The sequence below is a fragment of the Rhinichthys klamathensis genome, unplaced genomic scaffold, assembly GCF_029890125.1.
Source record: "Rhinichthys klamathensis goyatoka isolate OS25496 unplaced genomic scaffold, OSU_Roscu_1.1 h1tg000423l_1, whole genome shotgun sequence".
Taxonomy (NCBI): Eukaryota; Metazoa; Chordata; class Actinopteri; order Cypriniformes; family Leuciscidae; genus Rhinichthys; species Rhinichthys klamathensis.
In genome coordinates, this window is record NW_026606921.1 from 182,314 (window position 1) to 198,434 (window position 16,121).

General features: G+C 39.2%; 2 protein-coding genes across 2 annotated transcripts; both read right to left on the reverse strand.

Annotated features, from left to right (window-relative positions):
* Nucleotides 1-8,467: 8,467 nt before the first annotated feature.
* On the reverse strand, nt 8,468-9,316 carry LOC130071003 (NAD(P)(+)--arginine ADP-ribosyltransferase 2-like). The gene is made up of 2 exons (XM_056235606.1): nt 9,266-9,316; nt 8,468-9,187 (listed from the first exon to the last, which is right to left on the reverse strand). The coding sequence occupies exons 1-2, from the start codon at nt 9,314-9,316 to the stop codon at nt 8,468-8,470; spliced, it is 771 nt and encodes a 256-aa protein (XP_056091581.1).
* A 4,054-nt stretch (nt 9,317-13,370) lies between these two features.
* On the reverse strand, nt 13,371-14,320 carry LOC130071007 (NAD(P)(+)--arginine ADP-ribosyltransferase 2-like). Its single transcript, XM_056235612.1, has 2 exons — nt 14,213-14,320; nt 13,371-14,136 (listed from the first exon to the last, which is right to left on the reverse strand). The coding sequence occupies exons 1-2, from the start codon at nt 14,261-14,263 to the stop codon at nt 13,372-13,374; spliced, it is 816 nt and encodes a 271-aa protein (XP_056091587.1). The 5' UTR covers nt 14,264-14,320; the 3' UTR covers nt 13,371.
* Nucleotides 14,321-16,121: the final 1,801 nt, after the last annotated feature.

Genomic DNA, 16,121 nt, shown 5'->3' on the forward strand with positions numbered 1-16,121 from the left:
GCGCCACATCGAGATAAAAACATCTCAACTTTTCAGAACGCCGCAAGCGCACCGTAGTTTAGCAACGACAGACGCCTACGGAGCGCAACCGCCCTAGCGCTTTGGAAAAAGGAGAACGCGGCGCGCCTAGCGTTTTCTACGCGTTTTGGGCACTAAATGTGAATTCAGCCTTATTTAATTATTTATACACATGTATAGTGTCTCAGGCAAATTACTGACTTTGCACAAATCAAAGCAAACCTTTTTATCAACCTGCTGGACACATATTAAAAGCTCGAAATGATTATTCTCACATTGTTTTAGCAGGGGTCTCCAACACGTCGCTCGCGAGCTACCAGTAGCTCGTGGCATGTTCACATATCGCGCTCACATATTTTGCTTGCTCAAGTTCATTATTGCAAATGTAGGCGCGCGGCAAGCGCGCTCATAAGCGACGCGCTCATTTTTTCAGGCGCAGTAAGTTTGTACTTCGCGGTTGTCTATGACAACTATTGACAACAAACCCACCCTAAGCTGTCATGAGACTATCTATGGTAGCCCATAAGGGATAAAAAAAATAATATATTTTTAAAACGCGGCACACGCAACGACGGGCCGCACTAACATTAAACTTTAATGTCAAGTAGGGGGCCGGGCCGCGAATTTGAGACCACTGACATAGAGACTGTGTCTGTTCCCCGAATTAGGACATACAAAAAACTTCCAAACCCATCTAAGGGTAAACAAACAAAACAAATAATAAACAAAACATCAAAGTAAACTTCCCTCAAATTATCCAAATCAAAATCCAGCAAATTACCCTAAATACACTAACAAAACAAAACAAACGTGATCTTAAAGAAAAGGGCAGGTCAACCTTACAAAACACCATCACTGAAAATAAAATACTTAAAGGAGAACTCCGGCGCGAAATGAACCTTTAGTCTAATAAAACATTGGTACCTAGTCAACCGTTCTCTGAGATTTGTTTTCATGATAATCGAATGTAAAGAGTTTTATCTCTAAAAACTGTTTAGCGTATAACGCTATAATGGGGGCATATAATAAGTAAAAAGAAATCGCTGGTTTATACCACTAACAAGGCTCAAAATAACCCCACACTAATGGCGCTTTTCCACTACACAGTACCAGCTCGCCTCGGCTCGGCTCGGCTCGACTCGACTCGCCTTTGTTTGGTTTTCCACTGTGTAAAAGTTGTACCTGTACCTGCTTTCGGGTACTTTTTTTCGTACCACCTCCGGCGAGGTTCCAAGCGAGCTGAGGCGAGCTAAGCCGATACTAAAATGTGACGTGAAAACAATGCCGACTGCTGATTGGTCACAGAGAATCTGCGTCATCATTGCACGCGCCAAATGGAGTATTTTAAATAGTTTGGCCAGAGATAGTTACTAAACTTACTACTATTATTATGGCAACTCGGAAGAATACGCCGTGGTCAAACGAGGAGGTGCAGACATTCCTTTGTTTGGTTGCCGAAGAGAGGATCCAGCGAGAGCTTGATGGGGCAACGAGGAACGAAATGCGTCGCTATGACGACCGGGTACTATTTGTGGCGGTACTTTCTGCAATGGAAAACGGAGCGAAAAGCGAGCCGAGTCGAGGCGAGCCAAGGCGAGTCGAGTCGAGTCGAGCTGGTACTGGTAATGGAAAAGCGCCATAACACAGTAACATAATGAGGGTCCCTACATGCAAAACGAAGCATTGAGAACTTTGTAAGTGTACAGACCGTTTAATAAGAAGATAAAGATAAAGACAGTCCACTTCGTGTATACAGACAGGAGCCATCTTTGGAAAACAGTCTAGACTAATTAAACCACGAACGACGTGCTAAGTGAGCTGAACTGTATGAAGTTCAGTGAACTTCTGAACTGTATGAATGGCGTTCGTGGTTTGATTAGTTGAGACTGTTTTCCAAAGATGGCTCCTGTCTGTATACACGAAGTGGACTGTCTTTATAAAATATCTTCTTATTAAACGGTCTGTACACTTACAAAGTTCTCAATGCTTCGTTTTGCATGTAGGGACCCTCATTATGTTACTGTGTTCGTGTGTGGCTATTTTGAGCCTTGTTAGTGGTATAAACTAGCGATTTCTTTTTACTTATTATATGCCCCCATTATAGCGTTATACGCTAAACAGTTTTTAGAGATAAAACTCTTTACATTCGATTATCATGAAAACAAATCTCAGAGAACGGTTGACTAGGTACCAATGTTTTATTAGACCAAAGGTTCATTTTGCGCCGGAGTTCTCCTTTAACAGAATCTAAATCAGGTACAATAATGGTCTGACGGCTGTAGAGGAGACAGGAGAAGTGCGACCCGCCCGGAATCACAGACACCAAGTCTCCGTCTCACTCTCCTCATCCTCCACCACCACCACTGGTTCACCCAAAGACCTTCGCCCCCCACACCCCCAACCCCGGAGGCCGACAAAAACTTGGATCGAGGGCTTACTTTCAATGGATCGCAGCGATGCTCTGCCACGCACGAAACCCCGACCCAGAATCAGGTCGTCTACGAGTCATTTAGCACCGGGTTCTCCACAAACTTGAGGTGCGATAAGATAAGGGGGAGAGGGGCGACGCTCTTTCGGCCGCCCCCCGGTTCCGGTCACGGACGGGCTTCCTCGCAGCTCAACTTCTAGAGCGGAAGGGATAGTTTTAATCCCGCGTCAATCAAAGGGGTGGAGCCATCCCGAGATCCTGCTTAGAACAATCAGCAATAAAAAAAAAAACACACAGAGAAATAACATTAACGGAGAATACAAACAATATACAGAATCAGTATATATGATACGAAATTACACACATAATTCCATAACAGGTGTTCTATCGGGTTGAGGTCAGTCAAGTTCCTCCACTCATAACTCACTCATCCATGTCTTTATGGACCTTGCTTTGTGCACTGGTGCGCAGTCGTGTTGGAACAGTAACGGACCATCCCCAAACTGTTCCCACAAAGTTGACCGCATGAAATTGTCCAAAATGTCTTGGGGTATGCTTAAGCATTAAAGGGGTCATATAATGGTACATGCACTTTTTCAAGTTGATTGTACTGAAATGTGTGTTGGCAGTGCCTGAACACAACCATCATATAATGATAAAAATCCATCCAGTGTTTTTGTTTTAATCTCCTTATCTGTTTTCCCCTGTCTCAAATCGAGCCGTTCGACCATGTGACGTCACACGCTCGGAAGCCCCTGCCGCGATTGTTGATTGACAGCCGGGTTTCAACACAGACCCGCCCTCGCTCGTGAGCCAGCTGTCAATCATAGTCCGCGCGGACCGGCGCGGTCATTGTTGATATGCTGGAGCACTGTCTATGAGCAGAATGGCGTCTAAGCGATTGTGGTGTTCTGTTCTTGGGTGCAATAACGAACACAGTCATTTTGATGTTCCTAAATCCGAACCGCTGAAGACGCAGTGGCTGAGTTTGTTTTCGAAGGGAATATTCCCCACGAGCAACGTCAATGCGTTCATGTTTGCGCGAATCATTTCACACACCAGACTGCTTTATAAACGAGAGTCAGTATAAAGCTGGTTTTGCTAAGAAGCTGCTCATGAAAAAAGGATCGGTACCAGCTATTCGTGTTCCTGCTGAACCTCTAGAACAACTGAAGTGAGTGTAACGTTTTATTAACCTTTATATTTATATTTATATCTTTGCAAATCGCTTGCGCGCTTCACGATGAATGAGTCTAAGGTTTACACTCAGGGTACATTACGGCATGTTTTCTATGTACGACGTTCTCAATATAATTCATAATCCCACGTTTATAATGAACAACGCGTTATGGTTATTGTGTTACAAACGTGTACGCACAGAACAGAGGGGCGGGGTGAGCGAAGCTCATGATCATTTAAAGCCTAAAGGCATATCCACTGAAACGGCGTGCTGAAAACAAAGCTGTTTTTGACCAGATAAAATAACTGTTTTCTTGAGAATTTTTAATTAACGTATATTACAAACTTTTGATTTAGACCCTAAAGAATCATATTAGCTTGTACAAAAATGGCATTACATGACCCCTTTAAGAGTTTCTTTCCCTGGAACTAAGGGGCCAAGCCCAACCCCTGAAAACAACCCCACACCATAATCCCCCCTCCACCAAACTTTACACTTAGCACAATGCAGTCAGGTAAGTACCGTTCTCCTGGCAACCGCCAAACCCAGACTCGTCCATCGGATTTCCAGACAGAGAAGCCTGATTCGTCACTCCAGAGAACGTGCTGCTCTAGAGTCCAGTGGCGGCGTGCTTTACACCACTGCATCTGACGTTTTGCACTGCACTTGGATGGAGGCTTGGATCCAGCTGCTCGGCCATGGAAACACATTCCATGAAGCTCTCTAGTGTACCTCAGCATGCGCTGACCCCGCTCTGTGATTTTACGTGGCCTACCACTTCGTGGCTGAGTTGCTGTTGTTCCCAATTGCTTCCACTTTGTTATAATACCACTAAAAGTTGACTCTGGAATATACACTCACCGGCCACTTTATTAGGTACACCTGTCCAACTGCTCGTTAACACTTAATTTCTAAGCAGCCAATCACATGGCGGCAACTCAGTGCATTTAGGCATGTAGACATGGTCAAGACAATCTCCTGCAGTTCAAACCGAGCATCAGTATGGGGAAGAAAGGTGATTTGAGTGACTTTGAACGTGGCATGATTGTTAGTGCCAGAAGGGCTGGTCTGAGTATTTCAGAAACTGCTAATCTACTGGGATTTTCATGCACAACCATCTCTAGGGTTTACAGAGAATGGTCCGAAGGGGAACAGTGACTGAAATAACCACTCGTTACAACCGAGGTATGCAGCAGAGCATTTGTGAAGCCACAACACGCACAACCTTGAGGCGGATGGGCTACAACAGCAGAAGACTCCACCGGGTACTACTCATCTCCACTATAAATAGGAAAAAGAGGCTACAATTAGCAAGAGCTCACCAAAATTGAACAGTTGAAGACTGGAAAAACGTTGCCTGGTCTGATGAGTCTCGATTTCTGTTGAGACATTCAGATGTTAGAGTCAGAATTTGGCGTAAACAGAATGAGAACATGGAACCATCATGCCTTGTTACCACTGTGCAGGCTGGTGGTGGTGGTGTAATGGTGTGGGGGATGTTTTCCTGGCACACTTTAGGCCCCTTAGTGCCAATTGGGCATCGTTTAAATGCCACGGCCTACCTGAGCATTGTTTCTGACCATGTCCATCCCTTTATGGCCACCATGTACCCATCCTCTGATGGCTACTTCCACCATGTCACAAAGCTCTAATCATTTCAAATTGGTTTCTTGAACATGACAATGAGTTCACTGTACTAAAATGGCCTCCACAGTCACCAGATCTCAACCCAATAGAGCATCTTTGGGATGTGGTGGAACGGGAGATTCGCATCATGGATGTGCAGCCGACAAATCTGCAGCAACTGTATGATGCCATCATGTCAATATGGACCAAACTCCCTGAGGAATGCTTCCAGCACCTTGTTGAATCTATGCCACGAAGAATTGAGGCAGTTCTGAAGGCAAAAGGGGGTCCAACCCGTTACTAGCATGGGGTACCTAATAAAGTGGCCGGTGAGTGTATAGTAGTGATGAAATTTCACGAATGGACTTATTGCACAGGTGGCAACCTATCACGGCACTACGCTTGAATTCTCTGAGCTCCTGAGAGCGACCCATTCTTTCACAAATGTTTTTAGAAGCAGTCTGCATGCCTAGGTGCTTGATTTTATACAACTGTGGCCATGGAAGTGATTGAAACACCCGAATTCAATGATTTGAAGGGGTATATCCCAATACTTTTGGCAATATAGTGTATATCGGATGTTTACAAGACAATGGACGATAATTTGACATGTTGTCATCACTGTACACTATGTAACTTTTGGCCCTCTAGCAGTTAAAAATCAAAACTACATGCATTTTGCGGAAGAACAGTGTTTTGGTTGTACTTTGGCTCTGCGTTACTGTGCGGATGAATATGGTTAACTCACTGCTGATAAAACATTCAATTCTAGGCTTAAGAGATATAACCAGTTTAGATGGCAAGGATCTCAAGCTGACTGGCTGAAGACGTCACTGTAGCGCTATAGACACGGTACTTCCTTGAAAATAATATCCAGTACAGCACTACAACAACCCATAATGAAATGACCCTTCACAATAGATAACGCTTTACAATGAACTCAATTAGAGAGCTACATATGGCAGTTTATCTGTTTCTCACCCACGACACTCTGAGTTTTGCCTCCTACCATCAGGAAGGAGGTATACTTACCGAAAACGTGCCAGGTCCAACAGATCATTTTTACCATCAGCTGTTGGGTTTCTCAACAAACTATAGGTACATGTGTATTTATGTTTTTATCTATTTAATATCTCATGTTTTTATGTGTTTTTGTGCGAATGTGTATGTTTTGGCTACCTGTTGTGAACCAAATTGCCCCTTGGGGACATTAAAGACATTTCAATTCAATTCAGGATAAGACAAAACACAATTTAGAAGGGGATTTGAAGGATTGAGGGTGCATTGACTCATTATTTAAATTTTGATCATTTTGAACAAAAAAAGTTACATAGTGTATCCTTTAACTCAGATTCTGAAGTAAACACAAAAAAGATGCAAGTCTCGAAGCAGTTCTGAACAAAGGGCTTTATTTAGGCTGATTTCATCCTGTTGTCTTGATCGTACAGAAGCAGAAGGTTTCGGTAACATATCTCTTTTTTTTAAACCAAAACTTGTCGTCAAAACAAGAAGAGATCAGAAATATGTCAGCTACGGCACTGTGTTCATGTGGGAAAGAAGTGAGCTGAACTGTGCAGGTCATTAAAATACTTTAACATGTATGTTGCAATCTTCCAGATGACAAAATGTACTTCTTTACATTCACATTTATGCATTTGGCAGACGCTTTTATCCAAAGCGACTTTCATTGCATTTCAAGGTAGACATTTTTACATTCTTATCAGTTCTTGCTTTTCCTGGGAAACGAACCCATGACCTTGGTGTTGCAAGCGCCAATGCTCTACTGTTTGAGCTACAGGAAAGCTTTTTTTCCTGTCATCAGCACTCATCTGTTTTCAAAAGATAACAATGTTGAAATTAAAATCTTAAGTTGCCGTACGTGACTTTTGATCAAGTCTGTCACCAATGTTCCTTCTCATTTTTGTTCTTGCTGAGCAAAACCTTTCTCTGTTGGGTGAACATTTCGGCCACCTGAGCAAAAACTAGCAACTTTAAAGTACTATTTCTCTTTGTTTGAATCTTCTCATTATCTTTCAGATGTCGTCATGACAGTGTGTGTCCACTCTAGGGCAAAGCGAGTGAAGCAGAGTGGGCATTTTCAATGCGTTCCTATGGGTGTTGAGCTTCACACTCAGACTGTGAAATGTAGAGTTGACAGCAGATTGGAATAAGCATATATTTTTCTTGGATACGCAAACTTTAAGGAAACGTTTAATTTCATCATTCTTCAAACATTAAGAGAATGTTACTTTTACTTTTGAAACAAGTAGTAAAATTAAAAACATTGTAATAACGTTCCTGGAAGAACATTTGCTTACAATAGCTAAAGTTCTGAGAATGTTTCCTGTTAGATGGGTGGGTTTACATTTTAATTAAAATGAGACTTTCTTTTCTACAAAGCTTGCATCTTTCTAACTGTAATCACGTCTATATATGATGATTTTATTGGCAGTGCGCTAAAAAAATAACAATCACACATATGAACATATGAAACACATGAAAATCCATCTATATTGACTGTGACACTTAAAATATGGTTCAGTTTGGTAACATGGCTGATAGGTCCTTAACTCAATTTGTCAGCGATCAAATCATTATCTTCATAGCACAGCTGATTGGTTGCTGTGGCATTAGCGGCCATGAACTTGCTGCTCAGCATTCAATTACCGTACTTGCCCTTGTTTGCTGTTGCAGTCTGCAACGTGCTTTCAGAAACCCTCCCCCTTTCCCAGCTCCACCTGTATAGATTCTGCTACGGGGATTATTTCATGTTGTTATACGTACAGCAGCAGTCGGGTTGCGTATCGTTCGAATTTGAATGATTCCGATTCTGCTTATCGATTCCAACGTAGAAATCATTCACATTTATTCTAAGTCTTATTGGAAAACATTTAATTGTAGCTGAATACCATGAACAAAAATGCATTGAATAGGTAATATTCTATTGATGTTAGAATATTATACTAAAATTGTTCAGTAATGTGATGGAAAAAGAAATTAATTAATGACACATATAAAAATCACTTTGAGGCCATTGGGTCACTTGAAATACATTTATTTCATTGTTAAAATTATGCAAACAAATTGTGTTTTATCTGACAGAATGATTGAAAACAGTAAGAAAAAAAAATGTTGTATATCGATTTGTGGGGAACTGATGTACATGATTAAATCCTGTAAATTCAGAGCAATTCAATTTCAACATTGTATGTTTTTTAATGTTTCTTGAATAGAGCACAGTTCTGGTAACTTACTTTTCCAGTGCTTTTCAAAGTGTACACAGTGTCACACCAGAGATTTTTATTATATTTTTTTGTTCTGACAGCAGTGACTTTAAACGTCTCATATGGAGGAATCAGCACCTCTTTAATGTAAGGATACTGAGAGTACTTTGTCAGCTCAGCACTTTCACAGGTGTAGATTTCAAAACAAGATGTACTTCCAAAACCTTGAGTTACTTTGCGATCAAGAGATGAGGATGTAAATGAGCCGAATCGAACCTCTTTGTTCAGAATGTTCTTATTAAATTCAACTTTATTACCACGATAAGTATAATAGCATTTATTCTGTGTTTTCTTCAGAATCTGTATTGCTTCTGTTAACAGAAAGTAAAGTGAATACCATTTGAATGTCTTGTGTTTGTAATGGTTTTTACCGTAACGAGTTTCTTCATTAAATTGACTATATATGTATTTACCAGTGTACACGTGAATGGCGATTAACTGATTCCTTGTTAAATGATCTTTTGGAAACTTGACAATATTTGCACTATTTTGCCAATAATATTTAAATTTAGCTGAGTTGTAGATTTCCTTCTTCAGATATTCCGTCTTCACCAGATGTGCCATTTTCCCGCTACAGCCGGAATAATAGTCATCGACAGAATTCGGTGCCATATCCAATGGAAATATCTGTCCGGCAGCAGCGCTGTGATCCTGCAGAAACAGAAATCATAATGATCACATCATCAGTATATTCATGTCTGTAATATTCATACTAGAACACAAGCTTACCTGTCCTAGAGCAGCTAAAATGAGAAGAAGAGCTTCAATGGTCAGCAGCATCTTGTTTCAGTCAAATCCCTCAGATGATCAGGTAGATCTAGTGAAGAACCAGAAACACAACAGCGTCTCACAAATTCACTGCGATGACAATATGTGCACAATTAAACTGTTCAACAATTTCTTACAAAACACATTTTAAATCTGTGCAACTGCATTTTTTGCTGATTAGCAGTTTCAACTTTCAAACTTACCTGAAAATACTGTTGCCTCTTTTTGAGATTCTGTGTTTTCTTTTCGTTATTTTACAGGAGTTCAGGAGCAACGACAAGAAGAGAAGATCAGAAAAGTCATTCGCTCACAGACGACAACGACTCTTCAGAAGAACTTATGAGGAAGGTGTCTTCTTTATATCGCTGATAATGTGTGTTTTGAGAAATAATCGCTGTCTCTCATGTGGTTTCACACTTTGAGTTCTCATTGTTCTAAGATGAACTTTTCAACCTGATTTCTTGAGAATTCATGATAACTTTACGCAATGGTGAATTCACATGAAATCGTTGATGAAAATCTACAATCGAGAAATCTAAACAAGATGTGTATTAATCAACCCGTAAGATTGAATATGATAACAATTAGATATACTGTGTGTGTGTGTGTATACACACACACATGTGTAAAGTTTTTTTTAGCATCTATATAAACATGTTGATGTGTGTCTAATTGTTCTCCCTGTAAATTCATATGCAATCATACAAGCTCATACAGCAAAACTCAGTGCAGTGACACTGGCTACTAGGTCTACTGTACAAAGCCTCCGCTTTGGGATGTGTGTGTTTATTGTGGTTTTTTTTTCAGAACTCTGCCAAAATAATCATCACATATACACGTGATTACAGTAAGAAAGATGCAATCGTAAAAAATGGTCAAATGACTGGCAGCTATGGCTGCCAAACAAAAAACATAAAATTAAAGTAAAATATTCTAATTTGAATAAATTGAAAAAAAACTTTATATTAGAAATGACATAAATTTGATGTCACCATGATGGAGATCAGTGTTTGCTTTAGTTGGGCTCATGACCCTTACATTTTTAACATTAGTTTGTCCTTGGCTGCTTTAACTGTGTTATTATATACATTAGTTATGGCAATAAATGCTGGAGATGATGTTGGTCACGTATTGATGATGCTGTAATCATCATATAGTGGCTTAATTCCATATGGTCTAATAATATAGTGTAAGGCCATCTAATTCGATCCAATGGGGGTACTCGATTAGCGGTGAAGGTCTCACGCGTGTTCCGTCTCTTCCCATGGCAAAGGGATTTTTAATTAAATGCAATACATTTTATCTTATGTATTAACTCGTTTCATCTGACTCCATAAAATGAAATGGTTTTTCAATGATATCTGTGCATCATTAAATATACGTTAATGTTTGACTATTCCTTTTAACTCCAATGAAAATAAAGTCAAAGTCTGTTAGAATAATCAAATATAACAATTTATTATGTCAGGTAAATCTATTATTACAATTCCATAATCAATTGAAAGATAATCAATGCAAACCATCAAATGTTCTAGAACAAAGAGGAAAATCCTTTACCCGACATTATGAGACATGAATGCTGAGTCTCAACGACACAGCATTCAGGGGCTGATCTGATACAGAAAAAGCAGCCCTGAGCTCTCGTTGCATTTTCCTTATATAGCCAGACCTTATTTGATATGTAAAACATGAGTTTAGTGGAAATTTACTGTATTCCCCCTCCATACTTACTGGGGGTAGATGTTTGACCATCTGCTAATAACAGTGGAAATTAGCATTCATGAATTTACACCTTTGGGATGAGTGCCTAGAAACCACATTCCTTTGTGTGCCAGTTATTCCTAAACTCTTAAAAACCTTATTACCTTTTGTTTTACTTATTTGGAAATAGAACACTTGTACCATTCGCACTGAGACATTTCAAACTAAAGACATATATAAAACTATATGATAGTTGTTCAAATTAAAACCATATAAATTCTTGTGTGAGTGTGGGCGATCTCTGCAAGAGTGGGGGATGCGGGAGTGTGTGTGAGAGGTGTTCAGATGTTAATTTGCAAGCAAGGTCCTTTGTCTTATAGATCTGTAGTGAGGTTGATTCCTTCAACCAGTTCTTCCAGTCTTACAATAGAATTCATAGACAATTGGAAAAGTTTTTGGGGCAGACTTGACCTGTTGAAAAGAGATGGTATTCATCCCTCCTGGGATAGTGCTGCTCCTCTAGTAATATGGCACATAGTCTTAGAGCTCAAACATGACAATCTGGGGCTCAGGTCAGGAAGCAGACAGACTGGCTAAACTGACCATCTGCTATCTCACGTCACTGAGGTCAGATAAATCCCATCACATAGAGACTCTTTCACCTAGATATCATCACATAGAGACTGTGTCTGTTCCCCGAATTAGGACATACAAAAAACTTCCAAACCCATCTAAGGGATATAATACAAATGAGCAAATGATAAACCTTGGGTTGCTGAATAATGATAAAGCTTGAGTTGCAGCTTGTGATGTATAAGTCTGCATGACTTATACATCACACGCTGTACAAACAGGGCCAGAATGATTATCAAGGATCCCCATCACCCTTGCAATAAACTGTAATCCTCAGGTCAGGCAGACGCCTGCACGGTCATAAAACACGCACAGAGAGGATGAGGAACAATTTTTTCCCTGCTGCAATCAGAGCCCTGAATTCTGCACTCTAAACACTTTTAACTTTTATTACACTTTTAACATTTTTATCCAAGTCATTGAACTTTAACATTTGTACAGCTGGCTGTTGATCTAGGTTTAACTTCTATAATATTCTTATAATATAGTTTTGTAATTATTGTATTCTATTTTATTCTTTTATTTTTGTTTCTTTTTTATTACAATTGAGCACAGAAGTACAGTACATGTCACAAAAACATTTCACTGCATCTTGTATGAGTATGTGACAAATAAATCCTTTGAATCTTGAATATTCGATCCCTTACTTCAAAAGCATAGCAGCCGGCCAAAATTAAAAAAAATTGGCCAGTTGATAACACCTAGAATATCAAAATCGACTGCTGGCGGTAGATCCTTTTCCTATTTAGCACCAAAACTCTGGAACAGTCTTCCTAACATTGTCCAGGAAGCAGACACACTCTGTCAGTTCAAAGCTAGACTAAAAACACATCTCTTTGACCTAGCATACACATAACACATTATAAACTTCTATAATTCAATGTTAGGCTGTATAGTTTAGATCAGCCGGAACCGGGAACACTTCCCATAAATCCTGTGCTCGTTACATCATAAGAAGAATGGCATCTACGCTAATATTAGTCAAAACTAACTTTAACTGGAAAATAACTTTATTCTAGAGCTGCCATAAAGCCAAAACAATCTGTTACTTTAATTTCCTATTATCACTGTAAAGCAGCGTTGGAACAATCTACGGTGTTAAAAGCGCTAAATAAATGAAGATGACTTGACTTGACTAATTCACTGATATGACTTTGAGTTAAATCTCTGAATATATTAGCTGAGGTTATGTAATATATATATATAGAGAAATTAATTTTATATAGAGTATGATTAAAATCACAATTTTTCAATCAACAATCAAAGCTTTTTTTGTGACCTTAGTAGCTTGTTTTGTGACGAGTTGATCTGAATCTTTTTACATTGTCACCATTGTTGTGATTCATATGCTGATTCTTGATGTCTGTGTGAGTCTATATGATCCTGTCAAAACATTTTCTGTATAAGGACATACGATCTTTCAGAGAATCACAGCACTGCAGGATTTTGAAAATATTGAATATTGCTACATTCCACTTAGAAACTCATTCAGTCAATATGCTATTGCTGACAGTTATATAAAATAAAGCACTACAAATGTTCAGTAATGTGATGCAAAAAGATGCAAGTATTAATGGAGAAATGAATTAGAGACACAAAATCACTTTGAGGCCACTGAATTGGGTCTCTTAAAAATAACTTTATTTCATTTTGTTGCAATTAAACAAATTGTGTTTTCAGACCAATAACTATTGAACTAAAACAAGAGAGACAAATGTTAGACAAGTGTATATTCAAAGCACGTTGTTCAGCACATAAGACTTTGTTTTGGTCTTGGATGGTTTCTTGAATAGAGCACAGTTCAGGTCACTTCTTGTTTCAGTGCTATTCAAATAGAACACAGTTTCACACCAGGGATCTTTCTGCTCACCTCTTGTCTTGACAGCAGTGACTTTAAACTTCTCATATGGAGGAATCAGCACCTCTTTCTCATGAGGAAGCTTAGAATATTCTGTCACATTAGCACCTTTACAAGTGTTGATTTCAAAACAAGATACATTTCCAAAACCTCGTGCTACTTTACGATCAAGAGAGGAGGATGCAAATGAGCCGAATCGAACCTCTTTGTTCAGAACATTCTTATAAAATAAATTTGTGCCCCGATAAGTAGTATAGCATTGATTTTGTGTTTTCTTCAGAATCTGTATTGCATTTGTTAACAGAAAGTGAAGTGAATACCATTTGTATTTCATGTGTTTGTACTGGTTTTTATCATGACGAGTGTCATTATTGAAGGGCTTATATACAAGAGCATCACTGTACACATAAATGGCGATTGAATGATTCTTTGTCAAATCATCATTTTGGCTCTTGGCAAACTTTTCCCCTTTTTCCCAAGCCGTTTTAAAATCAGGTGATTTTTTGAGTTCATTCTTTAGAAGTTCTGTCTTCACCAGTTTTGCCATTTCATCTTTACAACCGTCATATTGATCATCAACAGAATTCGGTGCCATATCCAATTGATATATCTGTCCTTCAACAGCAGCAGCGCTGTGATCCTGCAGCAACAGAAATCATAATGATCACATCATCAGTATTCATGTCTGTAATATTCATGCTAGAACACAAGCTTACCTGTCCTAGAGCAGCTAAAATGAGAAGAAGAGCTTCAATGATCAGCAGCATCTTGATTCAGTCAAATCCCTCAGATGATCTAGTAGATCTAGTGAAGAACAGATGCTGAAAGACATCCTGTCACAGTGTCTGGTTTGTGTTTCCTGGGTAACCACTAGAGGTCCTCTTCCCGCATGGTGTCCCACACTCTGTTACTACATTTCCCATGATCCTGTCTGTCACTGTGTGTTCATTGTGTTCAGCTGTTTCTCATCACCTCGTTTAGCACTTGTGTATATATACCCTGTTAGTTTCAGTGTCTGTTACGGAGTCCTTGTCTAATGTCCCCACACTTCCGTTCCTGTTGCTGCCTGTTTCTTGTTCATGTCTTGTGTTTTTGGATTGATTTACTGGATTTTGACCGTTTGCCTGGCTGGATTGTGAGTACGGATTTCCCAATAAAACTGCTCTTGGATCTTAACTTTTCCTGTGTGTGTGTCGTGACCAGAGGCGGACAGAGTACAGAGCTTTGTTACTTGAGTAAAAGTACAGATACCCCTTGCTAAATTTTACTCAAGTACAAGTAAAAGTACTACAGTCAGATGTCTACTTAAGTAAAAGTACTAAAGTACTTGTTTTTAAAAGTACTTGAGTATCAAGAGTACAAGAGTAGATTTTCTAAATATTGCATTACTAATCTACTGCCACAGTGCTTACATTTATGCACAGAAACGTCCTACATGGAGTTATGAAAAATGTTAATGTTAATACCTTGGAGAATGTAAAAGGAATTGAAAGTAAAATCAAGTCATTTTCATCTTTTTACCATGTTGCTTTATTTAATTTAATTTAATTTTTGGGGGGTCCCATCTTTAAATGCGGGGACAACACACACATCACATGTAAGGGTGGCGCTGCCAATAAAGCACCTAAAAGCTCTCACAAAGAACCGGCAAAAGGAATGATTATGAATATGTAAAATATAGCAAGGAGATATTTTAATTGTTTATTAATAAACACTTGTTAATAAACAAGAGTTTTCTTTGTCAGTGTCGGCTAAGATGAAGTTGACGATGCCGACTCGCAATCTTCAGTAGCCTAGTGAACGCGCCAGAGAGAAATGCACATTTCATACGGATGACATAAGCAGAGAGCAGTCTGTCGTCTGTTTTCTGTTTTGCCTCCGTAAGTTTTTTTTTTTTTTTAAGCAATCAGAAATCCCTCGTGGCTACGCCACTGCCACATTTGAACCTGACTGTGTTAAACACACCGCATACTCAAGAACATCACAGTAAATGCTTAGCTTACATTAATGTGTAATATAAAATCTGACCATGGAGTTGACTTTGTCGGAAAGCTGAAGGTGATTGCTGATAGGCTGTCCCAATCAGTGGCGCCTGCACAATCCAGTCACGTTTGAGAGGGAAACAACAAATTGAGGGTTTCCGAGATTTTTTTTTTCCTTTTTTTTTTTTTTACTCTGGTACTCACGGTTATGGATAGAAATGTAGTGGAGTAAAGAGTACAATATTTGCCTCTCAAATGTACTTGAGTAAAGTCATGAGTACTCCCCAAAAATGATACTCGAGTAAAGTACAGATCCCTCAAAATTGTACTTAAGTACTGTACTCAAGTAAATGTACTCCGTTACTGTCCGGCTCTGGTCGTGACACATCCAGAAACACCACAGCATCTCACAAATAAATATGACTCGAAATATAATGGACAAGAATATGTACATAGATTGGCACAATTAAGCCCAACTTCTTACATAATACAGGTTTAATTTCTTTTTGACAGATAGCAAAAGTTTTTTTAAACAATCACTTAAACCTGTGATTATTATTACACTGATAGAAGTGTTATAATGATCATTTACTTCAACCCCAAACTTACCTGAAAGTACTGTTGTCCTTTTTTGTGTCTGATT